The sequence below is a fragment of the Cystoisospora suis genome (assembly GCF_002600585.1).
Source record: "Cystoisospora suis strain Wien I chromosome Unknown contig_1653, whole genome shotgun sequence".
NCBI lineage: Eukaryota > Apicomplexa > Conoidasida > Eucoccidiorida > Sarcocystidae > Cystoisospora > Cystoisospora suis.
In genome coordinates, this window is record NW_027154453.1 from 63,837 (window position 1) to 80,915 (window position 17,079).

Consider the following 17,079-nt stretch of genomic DNA (forward strand, 5'->3'; position numbering starts at 1 on the left):
TCAGAAGCGGTGTTTCTGAGCGCCTGGGCACTGTAAGCACAGATGAAGCACTTAGGCGTCTCTGAGCATGCGGACCTGAAAAGGCGCCGGGAACAGTGGCGTTCAGCTCCTGCAGTACCCGGGCTCTCGGCGGAAACTGGTCGGAACGGGTATCACATTTCGAAGCAACCGAGAAGGTACTCAGGTAGACGTGTCGGGTTCACCCGAATGTCTCCCGCGGGCACCCGGCACTCGGCCCTGTTGTTAAGGTTCCTACGGAGTCCCCTCCAGCCACGCCTACACCCGCTTGAAGTCTGCACTGACGGCATCGGGATAGGAATGTAGAGGCGTCCGCCGAAGGACGGAAATCAATGTCTGGGCCACTCCTGCTTTCATCAAGGCTGGCAGTACTAGCCGGCTAGAACTACTTTTCACACAGCGGATTCGTTACGAGCCCACAGGGTTCTTCCCTACGTCATCAGTTGGTGAAAATGGAGCACTCAGTCGACCGCGTTCTTTTTTTGTGTTGCTGGCATGTCAGAGCCAGTGAATGCCACCTTCCAGCGCAGCTATCCGACAGACATGCAGTTTGGGACTGTTCATCATGCAAGCGTCTTCGTTACTGAGGCCGCTGTCAACAGTTCGAGACGCACTGCCGCGACGCCGTCTTCTGGCCGACTGTCGGCGACTTTGGAGTCGGGAGCAGCCTCACCTTCGGAAGGCGCCAGCCACCGTGTGTCACAGTGCCAAAAAGCTTGATATTGTCCTCACCGGCGCATGGTCCATTGTTCGAGAACCCAGTAGGCTCATTTCGAGAGGGAGGTGGAGTCTCCCCCAGGGAGCAGGGGAGAGGTGGATTACCGCTGTGCCACTTCATTCTCCGCGTTACTCAAAAATGCGAAAAATTCCTTCAGGGAGTCTCAAAGACTCCATCAGCTTTTTGGAGATGCTCAAGAAGCAGATTGATGCAAATCTTCAGCATCACAAGCCAGGAGAGTGCCCATTAACGAAGAAGGATATTCTTGACCTAGGACAGCTTCAGAAAGAGATCGATTTTCAGGAGAATGTCCATGCGGTAGGTAACCTTTCCCTTCTAACTTTTTTTCTGGGCTGTCTTCTCTGCTTTGTCCCGGTGATGCTCGAAGCTTTGAGGAACCAGCTCTTGAGTTCACGCTTCAGTTTTTGAGGCAGTATACTCCATGTGTTTCTCTACTGCTCGTGCCAGACGCGGCGGCTGCCGGGGTTCGCGTGTCTCGCATGGCCTCACTTCGGCTCGTAGGAAGGACTCCGGGGCAGGCTGTAGTGCACCACACGAATTGCAAGAAAGTGGAGCACAGCTGCGGCCCTGACCAGGTTGTCGATATGGCTTTTGAGTCTTCGTCTCAGTCTGTCACGCGGCTCCACAGGGCCTCTGTTGCTGTTTGTGTCGTGTGTTTCAGGTCGGGATCACCTGCGCTCAGTTGTTTCACAATACCGCCCCAGCAATCCTCTATGAGGAAGCCCTCAAAAAAGAAGCGGGCTCCTTAATTGCTAGCAGTGGAGCTCTCTGCGTTTCTTCCGGTGCGGTCCGCCTCCGCTGCTTCATTTTTAAGAGGTGGTGCGCACACAGATTGTCAGCAGTTTTACTGTGCGAACGGCGGGATTCTTTTACGTGCGCGGCTTCCTTTCAGGTTTGAAAACCGGACGATCACCTGCTGACAAACGAATCGTGAAGGAGCCTTCCTCCGAAAATGACGTGTGGTGGGGCAAGGTGAACATCCCGTTCTGCGAGAAGTCCTACCTTGTGAATCGCGAGCGTGCCGTAGACTACCTCAACCTGCAGGTAAGGCGCCTTCTCTGGGCAATGCGTTTCCACGCGGAAGTGTGGACATTCCGCGTCAGTGCAAGGGGCTGCCTAAGCAAGCGTCAGTGCGACCCTGTTCGTAAGGACGCAACGGGGGTGGTCTGACGCTGGCTCGTACCGGCTTTCCTGAACGGGCTGATCTCCAGGGATGCAATCATTCAACAACGAGGACTCTTAGTTGACTGAGCAGCCTGCCTGTGCGTGTGTGATTACTGCAGAGTCAGCTTTACATCGTGGATGCCTACGCAGGATGGGATCCTGACTACAGAATCAAGGTTCGCGTGATTACCACCCGGGCTTATCACGCGCTGTTCATGCAGAACATGCTTGTTCTTCCGCCTCCGGAGGAGCTGGAAAATTTCCAGCCTGACTTCACCATTTACAATGCCGGGTGCTTCCCGGCCAATCGATACACCGAAGGTATGATGACTCCCTGAGTTCACATTTCATCAGCTGCAAGTTCGCCGAGCACAAATATACGTTTTCTCAAGCGTAGCCGGTCTGGGTGTTGATGCTCTGTTTTCCTCTTCAGGGGTGACGAGCCAGACATCTGTCGCCATGAATTTGGGTGCGGGAGAAATGGTTATTCTGGGCACACAGTACGCGGGTGAAATGAAGAAAGGTATCCTCACGTTGATGATGTATCTGATGCCAAAGCGAGGCCAGCTACCCCTTCACTCGTCGTGCAACGTAGGCCCGAAGGGAGACGTTACTCTTTTCTTCGGTCTTTCGGGGACTGGCAAGACCACATTGGTAAGCAGTAGTGTCACAGTTTCCGGTGAGACAACGCAGTTTTGCGGACTACCGTGAGACACCCCCGACCGAGCTTCGCATGTGTTCCGTGTGGGCAGTCAGCTGACCCATCCAGAGAACTGATCGGCGATGATGAGCATGTGTGGACTGACAAGGGCGTGTTCAACATCGAAGGGGGGTGTTACGCGAAGTGTAAAGACTTGTCCAGGGAACAGGAGCCCGAGATCTGGGACGCGATCAAGTTTGGAAGCGTTTTGGAGAATGTCATTATTGACGGTACCACTCGCGTAGTCGACTTCCGCGATGTGTCCATAACAGAGAATACACGCTGCGCGTATCCACTCGCCTACATTCCCAACGCTCGGATTCCTGCGAAAGTCGACACACATCCTTCCAATATAATTCTCCTAGTAAGTCTTGACTTGCTCGCGCGACGTTCTGCGCGCTTGACTTGGGCTCTCGCCCTGTGGCACCTGACACTGTAATGTGTTATCTTGGTTGGACGTTTTTTTCAGACATGCGACGCATTTGGCGTTCTTCCGCCGGTTTCAAAGCTGACTCCGGAGCAAGTCATGTACCACTTCATCAGCGGCTACACAAGTAAAATGGCTGGGACCGAGATCGGCGTGCTGGAGCCAACTGCTACTTTCTCTGCATGTTACGGAGCGCCCTTCCTCGCAATGCATCCCATGGTTTACGCTGAAATGCTTGTGAGTTGTCAGCAGGAAACAGGCTATTGAAGGACTAGCGTCACGCTTGTTTTTCCAAGGTGGCTGTGAGGAACGCCTCCTGTTGTGACTTGGGTTTGTACTGGTCTTCCGCGCAGGCAAAGAAGCTGAAGCAACACAACGCCCACGCTTGGTTGCTGAACACAGGTTGGATAGGTGGAAGTTATGGCATGACTGAGGGGCGACGAATACCGTTGAAGTATACACGGCTCATGGTGGATGCCATTCATGACGGAACATTGCTCGACACCGACTACCAGGTAAGGCTGCAGTCGACCGGGCCCTGGTGATCAGTGGAAGTGTGGACGGCCGGTGCGACTAAAGCTTTTCAGCTTGACTGTATCGGGGCGGTGTCTGCTTGCGCTTGTCCTTCAGAACATGCCCGTTTTCAATCTCGCGGTCCCTACGAGCATCAAGGGAGTTCCTAGTGACATGCTCATGCCCTACAGCTGTTGGGCAGACAGAAACAAGCTACAGAAACAAGTTAGCAAGCTGGCGGCATTGTTCATCGACAATTTCAGTAGCTACACTGACCGCGCTCCCTCCGAGGTCCTGTCCGCTGGCCCCATCCTCTGACTCACCGTGGGGAGGGGGGCGGGGATGTCCGTTCGTGTTCGGTTTCTATTCATTGCTCCTTCATTCTTCTGTCACTGTTTACTTGCAACATGAGTATCTTCCGAGCTTGGCCCGAGATCTTGTCTCTCGAGTTGCGCTTGGCTCAGTCCAGCGCACAAGGGGACTTGGTTTTTTTGACCTATCATTGTGGCGGTAGTCTGGACTGTCATTTACTGTATTTGGCTGGCATTCACGCCCCAGCAAAGGGGAGAACTTCCTCCATCCCGCGGGCGACGTCCTTCGCGGCACGTGCATCTAGGTTCACGCTCGCCAGGCGGCGAACGCAACCTGGCGGCGGTTCCCCCCGATGTTCGCCTTTTGAGCAGTGGAGAGCAAGCCTGTTGAAGGAACGCGATGGCGCTTGTAAGGTATCGTCTGTAGCAACCGCGTGCAAGGCATGGAGCCGAGTGCTCTTCTGTAGCTTCAGTAGGTGTACTTCCCTAGCGGCTGATTGGCCAGTATTGCACGCCGTCGTGAAGGTACTAAGATAAGCGTGTGTGTTGGGAAGCCAGGTCACTCTGGAGATCGTCTCAGTAGCAGACGCTATCAAGTAAGCAGTGACCTCCGTGGCGGGGTGGCATCAGTCGATTAGTGGACCAAGCCGTGTTAAGGTTTCCCGGCATTTGTCACGTGCCTCTCTTCAGTACGTCTCCGCAGAGAGAGAGCGGTTGATTCGACTCTCCACCCTGCGCATACGCGCGCTTACACCGTTTCACTCGTTGCAGGCGGAGATAGCGGAAGACACATGATAGCTACTTCCTCATGGCGAAACCAGTACTGGAAAGCGGTTTTGTCAGAGTGGTGAGGCCAGCCAGCTGTTATGCTCTTAATGCTTTCCAATTGGTGAGAAGAAAGCCGCCTGAGGTAACGTGTGCTTCACTACGACAACCGGTCTCCGAGTCTCTCTGCGTACCTGAGACCCCAGAGGAACTGGAACGATCGGCACTGGGAGGGACCCGACCTGCGGAACCGCCACCTGATGCACACGCTCAAGCGATGCGCCACCTTAGTGCAACCGCAAAATTGTGAGCTTACCTGTCTGAACACCGGAGTCGCGGACACCAGTGCACCCCTTGGCATCACTGTGTAGGCCGTCGGAGAAGCCGGGGCCCCGGATGGCGCGACCTGGCTGTCTTCTGCAGCGGAGTTGCTTTACACTTCTGAGACCAGGATGCATAGCAAGCCATGGCTGCGAGTCTTACCTATCAGTCTACAGGCACACATTCTGTCACTCAATGGAGCCTGCTCAGAGCCCATGACGGTACTGTTCTCGCCCTCCGTGGATCTCTGCGGAAGCGTACCATAACAGTGGATCCCAGCTCGACGAAACTTGTTCCTCGTGCTAGCTGCGTACTCGCCCCCAGGGGCTTTTTGTAGAAAGAACCGTCTGCTGCTCGGCCTAGAAGCGGATGCCACGGCGCCGAGGGAGGTTCCCCTGCCGCAGCTGCTCCGAGAGATAGGAAAACCGCAGTTACAGCAAGAAGCATCATTTCTGGGGAGATCGATAGGCAAAGCTACGGATGGGTGGCCTCAAGTACTGCGTGGACTGATTTGTCGACAGTGACGGTTCGGCGCAGCCAGTACAGCCGCCCTGGTGTACGGACAGCATGCAACTGGGCCGGAGCTCGTGGCGCCACCATACCTGGGAGCATGCTGGCCACTTCTGGATCCTGCATGCAGTCGACTGTTGGTACAATCCTCTCTTGGAGATCGCAATTGCACGTCGCGCTCCGGGCCATGATCCTGCTTGACTTCTACGTGCGCGTCATTACAGAGTGGGTCGACCCGTAGTGAAGTAGAGAAGCTCAGTCACTCTGAACAAAGGGCTGTCCGGACTCCTGTCCGCCCCAGCTTCATTTCGTTCGGAGCTGGGGCGGTCCGGGGGCTCACTGATTTTCCCAACGTACCTCTCGATAAAGCAGGCAGGCTAACGACGGCTGGACGGTGGGTCTGCCATCACATGGCGGACCGGCGCAGCTCGGACAAGGCTGATCAGCCGCTCGCCCCTTCCAGGCTGTTAGCTCATCAGATTCCAGACACGGAACCCCCTGCTTTAGTTGACTACTTCAAGAGGATCCCCTCCCGCACGTTCGTTTTTTATCTGTCTCATTTCCACTCGGATCACTACGCTGGTCTGTCGAGAGTGTGGTCTTCTGGAGTTGTGCACTGCTCCGTACCGACTGGTAGGTGGCTTTTGTTTTGCTACGACTCTCAACTGCGGGTTTGTCCGGGGACATCTTGAACTACCTTGCCACGGATCAGCAGAGTTTTGTCGAATGGTTTTGCTTGGCCACGTGTCATTATTGGCCGCTCCGGAATTGTTTTGCTGCGTTCCAGGGAAGCTGCTTACAGACGTTTTGAGAGTTGACGCGAAATTTGTTAGGGGCCTGGAATTTGAAGTTGAATACGAAATAGGTGACGCTAAAGTCACGCTCCTTGACGCGAACCACTGCCCAGGTATTTTGGTAGAGTCGGGGTCCCCAGTTTTGTCTGTCGGCGGTTAGGCAAGTCTCCGTGTTCCCTGCCGCGCTCGGCGCACTCATGGGGGAGCACAGTCAACAGAGGGACAGACCGGATGTTAGGTTACTAGGTGTGTTTGATGCGTTGCAGGTGCTGCTATGCTTTTGTTCAAGACAAGGGAGGGGAACGTCTACCTGCATACAGGGGATTTTCGTTACGACCCGTCGATGGTGAAGCAACCGGCTTTGTCCGGCATCAGCATCCATACTCTATTTTTGGACACCACATACGGGAACCCGGGGTGTGTTTTCCGATCACAAACGGAAGCTATCAATACCGCCGTGGACTATGTGGGAGAGGTTAGTTACTTTCTTTGTACGGATTCTGATTGTAGAGGTTATTGTCTATGGGTCTCAGAGTCAGATTTCATTGCCGCTGTGGTCTCCTGATTGTCAGGTGGTAAAAGACTGCAGTGTCAGAGGCCAAGTACCACCCCTTGTCCTTGTTGGATCGTACACAATCGGTTAGTGACGGAGCAGAAGAAGCGACGGAGGCATGGTCGATTCTTGCGTGGGCGGCCTTTTTAGCTAACCATGAGGTGTATTCAAGCGTTTCCGTTCAGGGAAGGAAAGAATTGCTCTTGCTTTGGCCCGAGCGTTCGGGTGGAAAATCTTCACAACCGGGAGACACCGCCAGATTTTAGACTGTCTCGAACTGAATGAGCAGGTATGATTCCAAGGACGCGGTCACCCGGCGGTCCTTTGTGAAGGCAGATGAGATACTCTTTTGTGCGGCTTCCGACTTTACGAAGTAACGATTGTTCCATGTATAGGTTATTACGGGTAGACAGTGACGCGGATGGAGGAGCGAAATATGACAGCGGCGTGCCGGCTCTCTTCGCTCTTGTACATGTTGCGTCTCTCAGCCCATGAAAGTGCGGTGCTGTCGGTGGACTTCTGTGCTGTGTGCCCTTTCACTTCAGCACTCCATGCTTTTCACCCAGAACGCGCGGGACGCTCGTGTCCACATGGTACCCATGAACGTTGTAGGTGGGTCCGCAGCGGATACGCAATAGCGGAGCCATGCAGGACGGTAATAGCGGCATCGGCAAGGCTTGTCGGTCATGACATGCCTAATATAAAAGGCACTTTTCTCTTTGGTTTAACGCAGGGTCAGCTCTTCCGTATTTCCGGGCAAATTTCCAACGGATCCAGTTTTACATTCAGGACAGAGGCCTGGCGGATGTGTTTAGCTCTGTTATCGGTAAGGGCACGTGAGATTTCTTGTCGACTGGGCGTACCTCTGCGCGTTGCACTCAGGTTGTGAAACCGTGAAAGGTTTTTTGAGTGGGACTCTACAATTGCTTTGGTGTAGGTTTTCTCCCAACTGGCTGGTCGTTCACGAAGAGATGGAACAAAGAGCATTCAACCATGTAAGCCTATCCTAAAACGCCGGCTCGCCTGCGCAGGCTGTGTGTTACTGTGCCGTTTGTCAGGCGTCGCTACACCTTCCTTTGCACGTTCTTTTTTCAGGACATCCGGAGCTATTACTGTCCGGCTGCTCGAGTATAGTGAGCATTCGAGTTATGATGAATTGAAGCAGTTTGTCGATGGTTTAAGGCCTCAGAAGGTAGTAAGTCTTTCTGCCTTTTCCCGGGTTCTGTCATACCCTGGCTATCGATCTAGGGCTTTTCACACTGGGAGACACCGTCGCTTGTCTGGAAAGTGATTTGTGAATGCTGTTCTCTGCAGATCCCGACAGTTTTCTCTAGCCAAGAAGAATACGCCAGGCTGTTCGAAGACATGCAGCCAAGGAAGGTAAGCCTTGTGTTCACACCCACCCATTTCACCTTCATGTTGACAACCCCGGCAAGCGATGCGCGGATCTGCGCACGCTGTTACGAACCAGCCTTGAGAAGTATCTGTTGCGTGAGAGCAATAGAATGGTATCGTGGGACTTTTCCCTGGGTGCGCCTGCGGAGCTTTTAGGTTCATTTTCTGAGCCTGTTTGCGATGCACGTCATGCGACTGCAGAAGAAAACCACAGAGAGTTCCACGACGCCGAGAACGAAGAAACGGAGCAGGGGCCTGGTGGTGGAGGACAGAAGCCAACTGAAGATTACGAGCTTTTTCTCGCGAGGGGCTACAGTTTCTACTACTGCAACCTCACCGAAGCTGATCCTTTCATGCCAGTGTGAACGAAGTCAGCACTGCGAGGTGATCGATATATCTGATTGAATAGCCACGAGTTGTGACAAGAAAGCAAGTTTCTCCTTGTTCTTATTTGCGTCTTTCCATTTTTGCCGCGTTTTTGAGAGTTTTCATCGTCTTCGTTTTACAGTAGGTGTTTCTCTTATTGAAAGGAAGCCGTGGGCTCCGGCTCACACCAGTTTCGTGGCGTTTCATGTCGAAGTGTCATTTCGTGACTCAGTCCTGGAGGGGTACGCAGTCACCAACAGCTCATCATCTCTGAAACTTGTGAAGGAAAGACGTTTTGTTGACGCTTCGTTTCCCGAGTCTGCGAGTCACGCACCAGCCGCGGTGCGAACCAGAGATGAGTACAGGCATGAATGAAACATCGAAGGATTTACTGAATTGAGTGATGCCGACTGGCTTCACGTACAAACATAGAGAGAGTTGTCATGAGTTGTTTCCGCTCCAGCACGGACTATCCATCCATCAGCATCTATTTGATGTCATTGACGCCCTCTCATTTTCATTCGGCCCTATACATATCCTAGCTATCGGGACAATCAGGAAGGAACGAGGCAAGGAAGGACACGACATCGCTTCCAGATGCGAACAGCCTAAAACGCTTTCAATGTAGACTAGAAGTTGCAGTGGTCCAGCTTGAGATAGTTGGCGAACGAGCCCGCAGCAGGTGGTGACGCGCTTTCACGAAGAACAGCAGCCGCGCCTGCTCTGCCGGATTTGACTGTCGGTCCTCTCTTCGTCCAGCTGCACAGTACGTACGCCCCAGAACCCACATGCACAAGAACCATTACAGAGGAGGAAGTACAGTACAATAACTGCACAACTCAAAACACTCTCAAAATGGAAATGCTCTCTGGACGGCTCTTGTTGAAACTAGAGAGCGACTGAAAAAGCACCGAAAACGATCCAAGTAGGCTTCATGTGGACCCACCGATACGCAGGACATATGACATGCGCCCCTGAGGTGCCACAGTTCGACCCGTGGGGCCCTACGTGGAACCCCATCTATCCGTTGTCAAACGAGGCAGAACGAACCCTTCACTTGCAAACAGGTTGCCCTTTTTCGAAGACCACAACAGGCTGGACGAGACCGGAAAAGACTCCAGTGGGGCTAAAGAACAAAGCGGTTTTATAGCTGATCACCAGATGCATGTGCACTGAAAGGAAACGGAAAACCGCGACTGATGCACATTGCCACTGGGGTTTCGAAGGACTACAACAATCTCATTTTTGACTGGCATGAAAACCTCCCACACACTGAATGATCTTTGCAATGCTGATCTGGAGCAGCCTTCAGCTGAGATAGAACCTCGGCTGCCATTCTCGCCAGATGTGTAGTAACACTCCTTCGATTGGCCACCCCCCTTCGCCTACGACTATTTATCTCCGTAGGACCTACGTGAATTTTCTGGCCCCGTCCTGGCTGGGCAGCAGATTGAGGATTGTCTTCAATCTGTTTCTTCTGTCGGAGCAGATAAATTTCTGAAGCGCACAGCCCGCAAGCAACTTTAAATGATGCCTCTCACCCTCTGTCCGGGGAGGCAGACACTAGCCAGCCTACCCCTACACTCAGCCCCCAGTTTCAAGACGGGAATGCTCTCCTCCGCTCATTCATCCGCCCTTCACACAAGCTACAGACGGGAGACAGCTGATAACGATGCCGGTGCTCACGCATATTGTCATCCGTCAAACACGGGAGTGAACAAAGTGCTGTAAAAACGCTAGATGTCTCCCCGTACAGATGCTTCTCGTTGTCAAAGCCCGTGCAAACGATTACCAATAAGACTCACAGGGACACCTTTGAGTGATGAGGCTACGTAGATCTATGGTCCTGTACATTACGACTTACCACGGTGGGTCGGTGTCTCTTCGCCTGTGTTCCTGTTGCCGCTTTTTTAGTTGAACCAGTTACTAATCACAATCGGCTTGCATCGACAATGATGACAAGGCTCAGACAATTGTGTCCTCCCCAGTAAGACGCGCCACGCTAACCAACTCGGGAGTCAGAGACGACTCTGAAACATCCCGGCACACCCAGCACGCTTCTCTAGAAGTTGCAGCCACAGAATTATTACGCCATCTGCACTGCCAAGAAACGACCTCATACGGTAGACACTCGCAGCACGGGCAGTTGAGGAAACCGGATACAACCCCGACGCGGTCGGACCAGTCATGAAGAACACTCCAAGCTTGTGAACGTCTCTCAAAATGCTCTCACGGGAACACGCTTACGTCTGCTTGCGGTACATCCCCTCAATTGGTTTTCAACCACATACCAGCCAGAATTTGATGGAACGCCTGTTCGACATTGGTTGCATCCAGCGCCGAAGTCTCAATGAATGCAAGATGCTCTCTGTTAGCAAACTTGGTGGCCTCTTCCACAGACACCGCTCTCAAGTGCTTCAAGTCACTCTTGTTGCCAACCAAAAGAATCACGATGTTTGGATCTGCGTGGTCACGTAGTTCCTTCAGCCACCGTTCGACCTGCACACAGATCAAGCACTTCAGTCGGGTTTCGGTCACCCCAACTGAGCCGTCATCGAGCCCCCGCCTCGACACTTACTACCAGGCAAACTGCCTCGCATGCAAACAAATCGGCATCTCACCGGGAAGCGAAACCTTAGCAGTCCGAGGAAGGACCTAGGACTCCTGTACCGTCACAAGTCGTCTCTCACCTCTCACCACAATAGAACTTCTGGCATTCTCGTCTTTATTGGGCGTAGTGAGATAGCAGAAAGAAGAAAAGAAACCACCAGATGAAAGGACAGTTGACGACGGACGGTAAGGAGTACTTGACACTCATCTGAATTGATATCAGAGATTCCGGTCCTCCCTCATCCACGACAAACCACATCATCACGGCTGCTGCACAACAGCTGTTCCAGGTGCTGAGAGTACAACCTCGAGTTCAAGTGTGCTGCAATCACTTCGTATAGTCACCCCGAGCAGACATGCCCCGGACAGGAATCAAGTGAAAATTCTATCGACGTACGAGAAATTCCCTCCTGCCCAGCGTACATCGTGAAACAGTGTCTTGTCGGCCACGACACGCTCTGAATACACGTGACACCCCGTCGCCGACGCAACCCGCGTCAAAATGCTCTTGAGTACTGCAACGAGTATTGTTCCGAAACATGATGGGTTCATGATCGCAAGTGGCCTCCAGTATGTTGAACAAATTGAAGTAGTCTGCTGCTACAATAATATAGCCACACCCTGTGTTCGGAAATTCAAAAAGCTGCTTATACCGGCGAATGCCCGCAGGCCACTGAATGGCATCCACAAAAAAATCATATCCTGTCAGGCACCGGCGAGCCGTCTCGCGACAGGACGGTACCTACGTTTTCAAATGACTGCCTCTTCGTGATGTCGTATACAAGCAAGGCTCCAACCGCTCCTCTGTAATAGGCAGAAGTAATAGCTCGGTAACGCTCCTGCCCCGCTGACACAAAGACACGTACGCGAAGAACCTGTCGGGAAGCTGGCCAAACAATGGTGACTGTCTTCCCGAAGAGCAATACGCAAAGAGGAAGCGAACCACAATCCACTTCTCACCCTCAAAAAAACCCGGTGGGCAGCAAAGGCAGGCCACAACTTTCTCCACTGGTGCTCATGACACAGCAGCAAAGGAAGAAGCACACAAAAAATGACAGAGAAGACCTCTCCCTGCTCTCCATGGACACACGCCTTGCAACACGGAAATGGACAACAAGACTGCGATAGAATACCTCTAATAAAAGGCGGAAGACATTTTAGTCTGGGCTCGAATGCGCGCAGCAGTCGGCGTCTACGAACCATTAAGGGTGGTAGTAACCTGAGTAACACTCCAATACATCAGTATCTCTCAAGAAGACAGCAGGGACCACCGAATTACGATCATGGTATCACATACAGTCGACTTGCCGAAAAGACGAATGGAAGCCGAACCCAGAGAAGTGTTCGATCCTGCCACTGACCTGCATCTACCACGCTTCTCTGCTGGGAAACGTGAACCAATCAACTAGGGACGCGTGGACTCCAACGATCCTCCCAGATCTGACAGGCAACCACTCGGCTGCACACGTACCCAGACTGTGATTCCCCCTTGACACTCCTAGCAGGTATTCCACCCGGCCATCACTGCACCCAAGGCATTGCCGACACATTGGTTTCTCACGGGAAGCCAACGTCAAGGGTCACGGCATGCAGTAGAAAGCCACTGCCTTCAAGGGCTACGAAAGACCAGTTTACCTCGGGGATGGCATCTCTCTCGAGTGTACAGACCGTAGTGTCTACCGGTATCAGTGCATAACTACGGACAGCTACACAAGGGCCTTCATCCGCTGCTGCATACTCTCCTTGCATTCACAGCATGTCGGGCCATACAGGATAGAACCACGAAGTCGATACCTGTGTCCCAAATCTGTGCTTTGATGACTTTGCCTTCGTCCAAGTAGACGCTTTTTGTAGCGAACTCGACGCCGATGGTCGATTTACTCTCCAGATTGAACTCATCACGGGTGAAACTGAGAATAATAGCAGGCATGCACACAAGCTCACAACCATCACCTAAGCAGAATCGCTACATACCGCTCGTCACCTACTAACTTTCCCTCCGGTGGTGCACACGGAAGCCAGCCGCCTAACCTGGTGTGTGCAACTTGGTTCGGTGGTACAAAAATGCACATCCGAATGATGTAAGAAGACGTACGCTCTAGAGCGCTTGGAAGCCCCTTGGCAGACGAGAACACAACGTGCACAGAAGCATCACAGTGGAGGAAACCACAAAACAAGAAGGGAAAGCAGGGCGGGCGAGCAGTCCGGTTGGCCAGTGTATTGCGGAGGAGACGCAAGGCCCACACCTTTTCCCTCCAGGTACGCTCGTCTAGAAAGCAGTTCCCGGTAAAGCTGCCAACAGTCTGTGTACTCGCTTTCAAGCGAAGACGGCCGGCTGAGGTCGGCCACCTCCCATCTCACCTAACGACTTCCGCACACGCTAGACCCCACAAGTTTGGTACGGTATGAAAACGTCAGTCACTGTCTTGCCCCTTTCGGCAGTGACTGGCACTTCTCTAGAATCCAGCACCACGTAAGCATCGAAGAAGAACGAGTGACGTGTGTTCTGCCCGAGCCCGATGAAGCTTTTCCAGATGGGATCTCCCCAGTGAATCACAAATGACCACCGACCATGCTGGGTAGTCTACCCTGCAGAACCGATCGTACGCCGGACCGGGGACCTCCCGGTGACAGAACTTGCTATCCAAAGGCCGCAGCTCTTCCCCCTTGCCCTCCGCTGGCTGCACTGCGTCGCTGACAGAAGAATACCATCCGCGCTTCTGATGTAGAGGGCTCGACAGCGTTGGGGTACGAGTGCCGCAGCACACATTGGTGAACAACTCATGCAACACGACGGTCTGATGTGAACGGCAGCACAGAAGAGGCGCGAATCTTTGTTAACCTGTCGCAGTGTCCATGGCACAAAGGAACAGCGCTCGAAGAAAAGGCTAAACAAGTAAAGCAAAAGTGACAACTGTGAGCTCTGAGCAGATTCTCATGGGCAGTCCCGCCAACCTCACCGCGAGAGCATGTTTGATTTACCGACGCCGCTGTCTCCGATAAGGACAACTGCACGTACAAAGGCACGGCACACCCACACTGAGCGCTGTTTTCTTTCATGCGCGGCACCGACAAATGAGTGTCCAGAGTCGCCATTAAGACATAGGAAAGTCACCTGCTGAAAGCTGACGGAGAAGCCGGTAGCGAGATATCACCACATGGTCTGTCGAGAGGACAGAGGCGGAACACGACCGACGAGTCGCGCATTAACCGGCCCTCCACCCCAACGTGCCAAACCTCCTGGAGAGGTGACTCCAACAGTAGATTCTTAAGGCCAGGGGACCATCGCAGGTCAGTACAGAATGCACGACCAAGACCCTCCCGGCGCCGTTATCTGATCGCTTGTCCCTGCCAGCCAGCCCCCCATCAACACTAATCCCAGGGATCCTCCGGACCAGCCTACAACCTCTCCTTCTACCACTGTGGACAATAACGACTAGAACCCTCGAGGAAGACAACCGAGAGAGCTAAAAGTCTGAAGGCATCGACGGCCGAGTAAGAGTTCGAATTACGGCAGCTTCCACTCGGACTGCAAGCAGTGCCGCCGATGTATGGTGCAACAAGGTCCAGTGACGCAGTGCCGCTGCGCGGCGAAAGGAGTAAGTGGTTTGCGCACTAGCCTACTTTTGTATAAGTAGTCATAATACTCATCCTTCGCCGCCATCTTGTCAGTGAATGGTGACACGGCAAGCTGGGGGTGAAGAAAGAGCTTCTCCGGGGTAGCCGGGGTGACGAAGGAGCTTCTCCGGCCTTGCAGGCTAACCACGCGGTCCGGAGCTGGCTTGAAATAGAATCAGTAATCCTCTGCCCTCTGTCAGTCTATGAGCGAGTGCCGAATGAGAGACGGCGTCAACACAGAAGCCGACAAACAGTGGCAGCGGGGTCCCTCACACCTGGGCACGGAAGGAACGCCAGTTCGACACCGCCTACGAGACTCCAGAGAACAGATGCGAAGTAGTACCGCAAACACACCAGCCGAGCCAAAAAGCGCGGCCTCTAGTTGGGCCACACCACCGAAAAAAGAAACAGCCTGTGGAGAAGGTCTTCGAAGACCAACATGTAGGAGAGTCGCGGGAACGACGACGCTGTCGCAGGTGCGAAGAAAAAAACGGATTCGAAAGACGAATGAAGGACACCGCGCGAGTAGACAGAGGTTATAGCAGCCAAATCAGGAAGCCGAGCGTTCTGAGAGCTCGCACGAGGAAACACTTTCAGTCTTGCGATGCTTCTAGTCGGACTGCCTGCAAGCCTGCAACAAAGAAAAACCACTCGTGGAAAAATTCCCGACAAGCACTGTGGACTGGAAAGGACGACAGGAGACGCTCCCCCTCGGACTGGCGGGCAAAGGCGACCACGCGTCGGTCAACAAAACAGAAGATGGTCCAGACGTGAAGACCGAGGCTACACAGGAGAACACAAGAAAGAAAATGCCAGCTTTTTGCCTGATCCGACGCTGCTGCCGCCAAAATCGACCGTCGAACAGAAAGCACTTGAAGAACAGAGGACTCCTCACCCGAGGGGCAGCGGAAAATGCCGCCGGTAAGTTCGGAGGAACGTATAGCGCTAAGTATGCGTGCAACCAAAACGTAACCTCCTTTAGATGACAAAAAAGGCAAATTGAAAAGCATGCTCTGAAGTCAGAGAAAAACAACACACTCTCGCTGCAGGTGCGCGAGAACAGTTCACAATCACACGGCCTAATATTACGAGAGGGAGAAGACCACGTAGTAAAGCTGCTCCGTATCAAACCTTGCCCTTCTGACTAAAAGCTTCGGCTCAACTTCGCCTCCTCTGCGAGTGTACGCCTTCCTTCGAAAGGCAACCTGTCTCTCCTCAGCATTATGGCGGACAGCAGCCATCACATCGCTTTTCTTAGAAACCTTGCGCGGGCGGCGGACATCAGAGTTAAGTACATCACCCGCTGCAGGCGCTGTCACAGGCGAAGAAGCTGTAGCGCAGCGATTCGGCGCAGCAGGCCGACGCTCGTTCAGTACCACATCCACACCTCCCCGCCCGGAAAAGGGANNGGGGGGGGGGGGACAACCTGTGCCGCTGCTTCTTGAGGCTACTCGCGGTGCAGCCACCTCACGGAGTTCCGCGCAGTGAAAAGGAGTTGTAAGTCCTCGTGGGCGTTGCCTTTTCTGCCGACTCCGAGCGGACCGCGAAAAGAACGGGAAATGAAACCGCATCGACTCATCTTAGCCTCCGGCCGCAGCAGGCCCGCCTCCACTTCCGGAGTAGTCAGTCGATTGGACGTGACGGCGACTTAGTACAGTACTGTGTACCTGCAGAGCGCATGTGTCTGGACACACGTGCAAGCCATCTTCGCTGGTGAGAGTACGAGCGTTTGTGTATGTTACGTATCGTTGTGTTCGGAGAGTACAAGTGGAGGGAAAGGGGCAGTTCGCTTGTGCGATGGTGCACGCCTCGTGGGCCCTAATCCCGTGAAGCTACTGATCATAAAGAGATCGCAGCGCTTGCGTGAAGGCAACACCCAGTATCCTCATACGCACAACCCAGACCCGGCGAATTGGTGCAGCCACTCCAAGGCACGAAGATCATGCATGAAATGGATGCGACTCCGGAAAAACGATCCGCGCCTCTACTTCCTTTCTTCGATAGTGACTTCTTAGATCCGAACACAGCGGTGCTGAGACATACAGGGGTCTACGCATTTTTGCCGCAGTCCCGACCAATGCCAGTACGGAAGCCGAGACCCATTGTGGCCAGCTGTCTACAAACGTGAAGGCGAACACACCGCGGCGAAACTCTCTGGTGTCAACACTGCCAGACGGCGCAGTACGCTTTTCTGCGAACAAAATCTCCCCTGCCGTCTCTGCTGAAGACAGATTTCTCCACACCTCCTCTTCCATCCCAGCTCCCCTTGCCACTG

General features: G+C 53.4%; 3 protein-coding genes across 3 annotated transcripts; 2 read left to right on the top strand and 1 right to left on the bottom strand.

Annotated features, from left to right (window-relative positions):
• Window positions 1-256: 256 nt before the first annotated feature.
• CSUI_003662 (phosphoenolpyruvate carboxykinase) lies at window positions 257-3,879 on the top strand (the record flags this gene model as incomplete). The annotated part of the gene is made up of 9 exons (XM_068063858.1): window positions 257-1,054; window positions 1,419-1,539; window positions 1,650-1,801; window positions 2,041-2,242; window positions 2,355-2,575; window positions 2,674-2,985; window positions 3,091-3,285; window positions 3,402-3,563; window positions 3,679-3,879. Exons 1-9 carry the CDS (start codon window positions 530-532, stop codon window positions 3,877-3,879), a joined length of 2,091 nt encoding a protein of 696 aa, XP_067924170.1. The 5' UTR covers window positions 257-529.
• Window positions 3,880-5,611: 1,732 nt separating this feature from the next.
• Window positions 5,612-8,615, top strand: CSUI_003664 (dna repair metallo-beta-lactamase; the record flags this gene model as incomplete). The annotated part of the gene is made up of 11 exons (XM_068063859.1): window positions 5,612-6,101; window positions 6,256-6,375; window positions 6,529-6,737; window positions 6,835-6,901; window positions 7,001-7,104; window positions 7,361-7,427; window positions 7,549-7,641; window positions 7,753-7,810; window positions 7,911-8,010; window positions 8,130-8,195; window positions 8,412-8,615. Exons 1-11 carry the CDS (start codon window positions 5,879-5,881, stop codon window positions 8,613-8,615), a joined length of 1,311 nt encoding a protein of 436 aa, XP_067924171.1. The 5' UTR covers window positions 5,612-5,878.
• A 466-nt stretch (window positions 8,616-9,081) lies between these two features.
• On the bottom strand, window positions 9,082-16,138 carry CSUI_003665 (ras-related protein rab11). The gene is made up of 7 exons (XM_068063860.1): window positions 14,811-16,138; window positions 14,147-14,195; window positions 12,981-13,096; window positions 11,900-12,033; window positions 10,868-11,075; window positions 9,991-10,073; window positions 9,082-9,335 (listed from the first exon to the last, which is right to left on the bottom strand). The coding sequence occupies exons 1-7, from the start codon at window positions 14,848-14,850 to the stop codon at window positions 9,273-9,275; spliced, it is 693 nt and encodes a 230-aa protein (XP_067924172.1). The 5' UTR covers window positions 14,851-16,138; the 3' UTR covers window positions 9,082-9,272.
• Window positions 16,139-17,079: the final 941 nt, after the last annotated feature.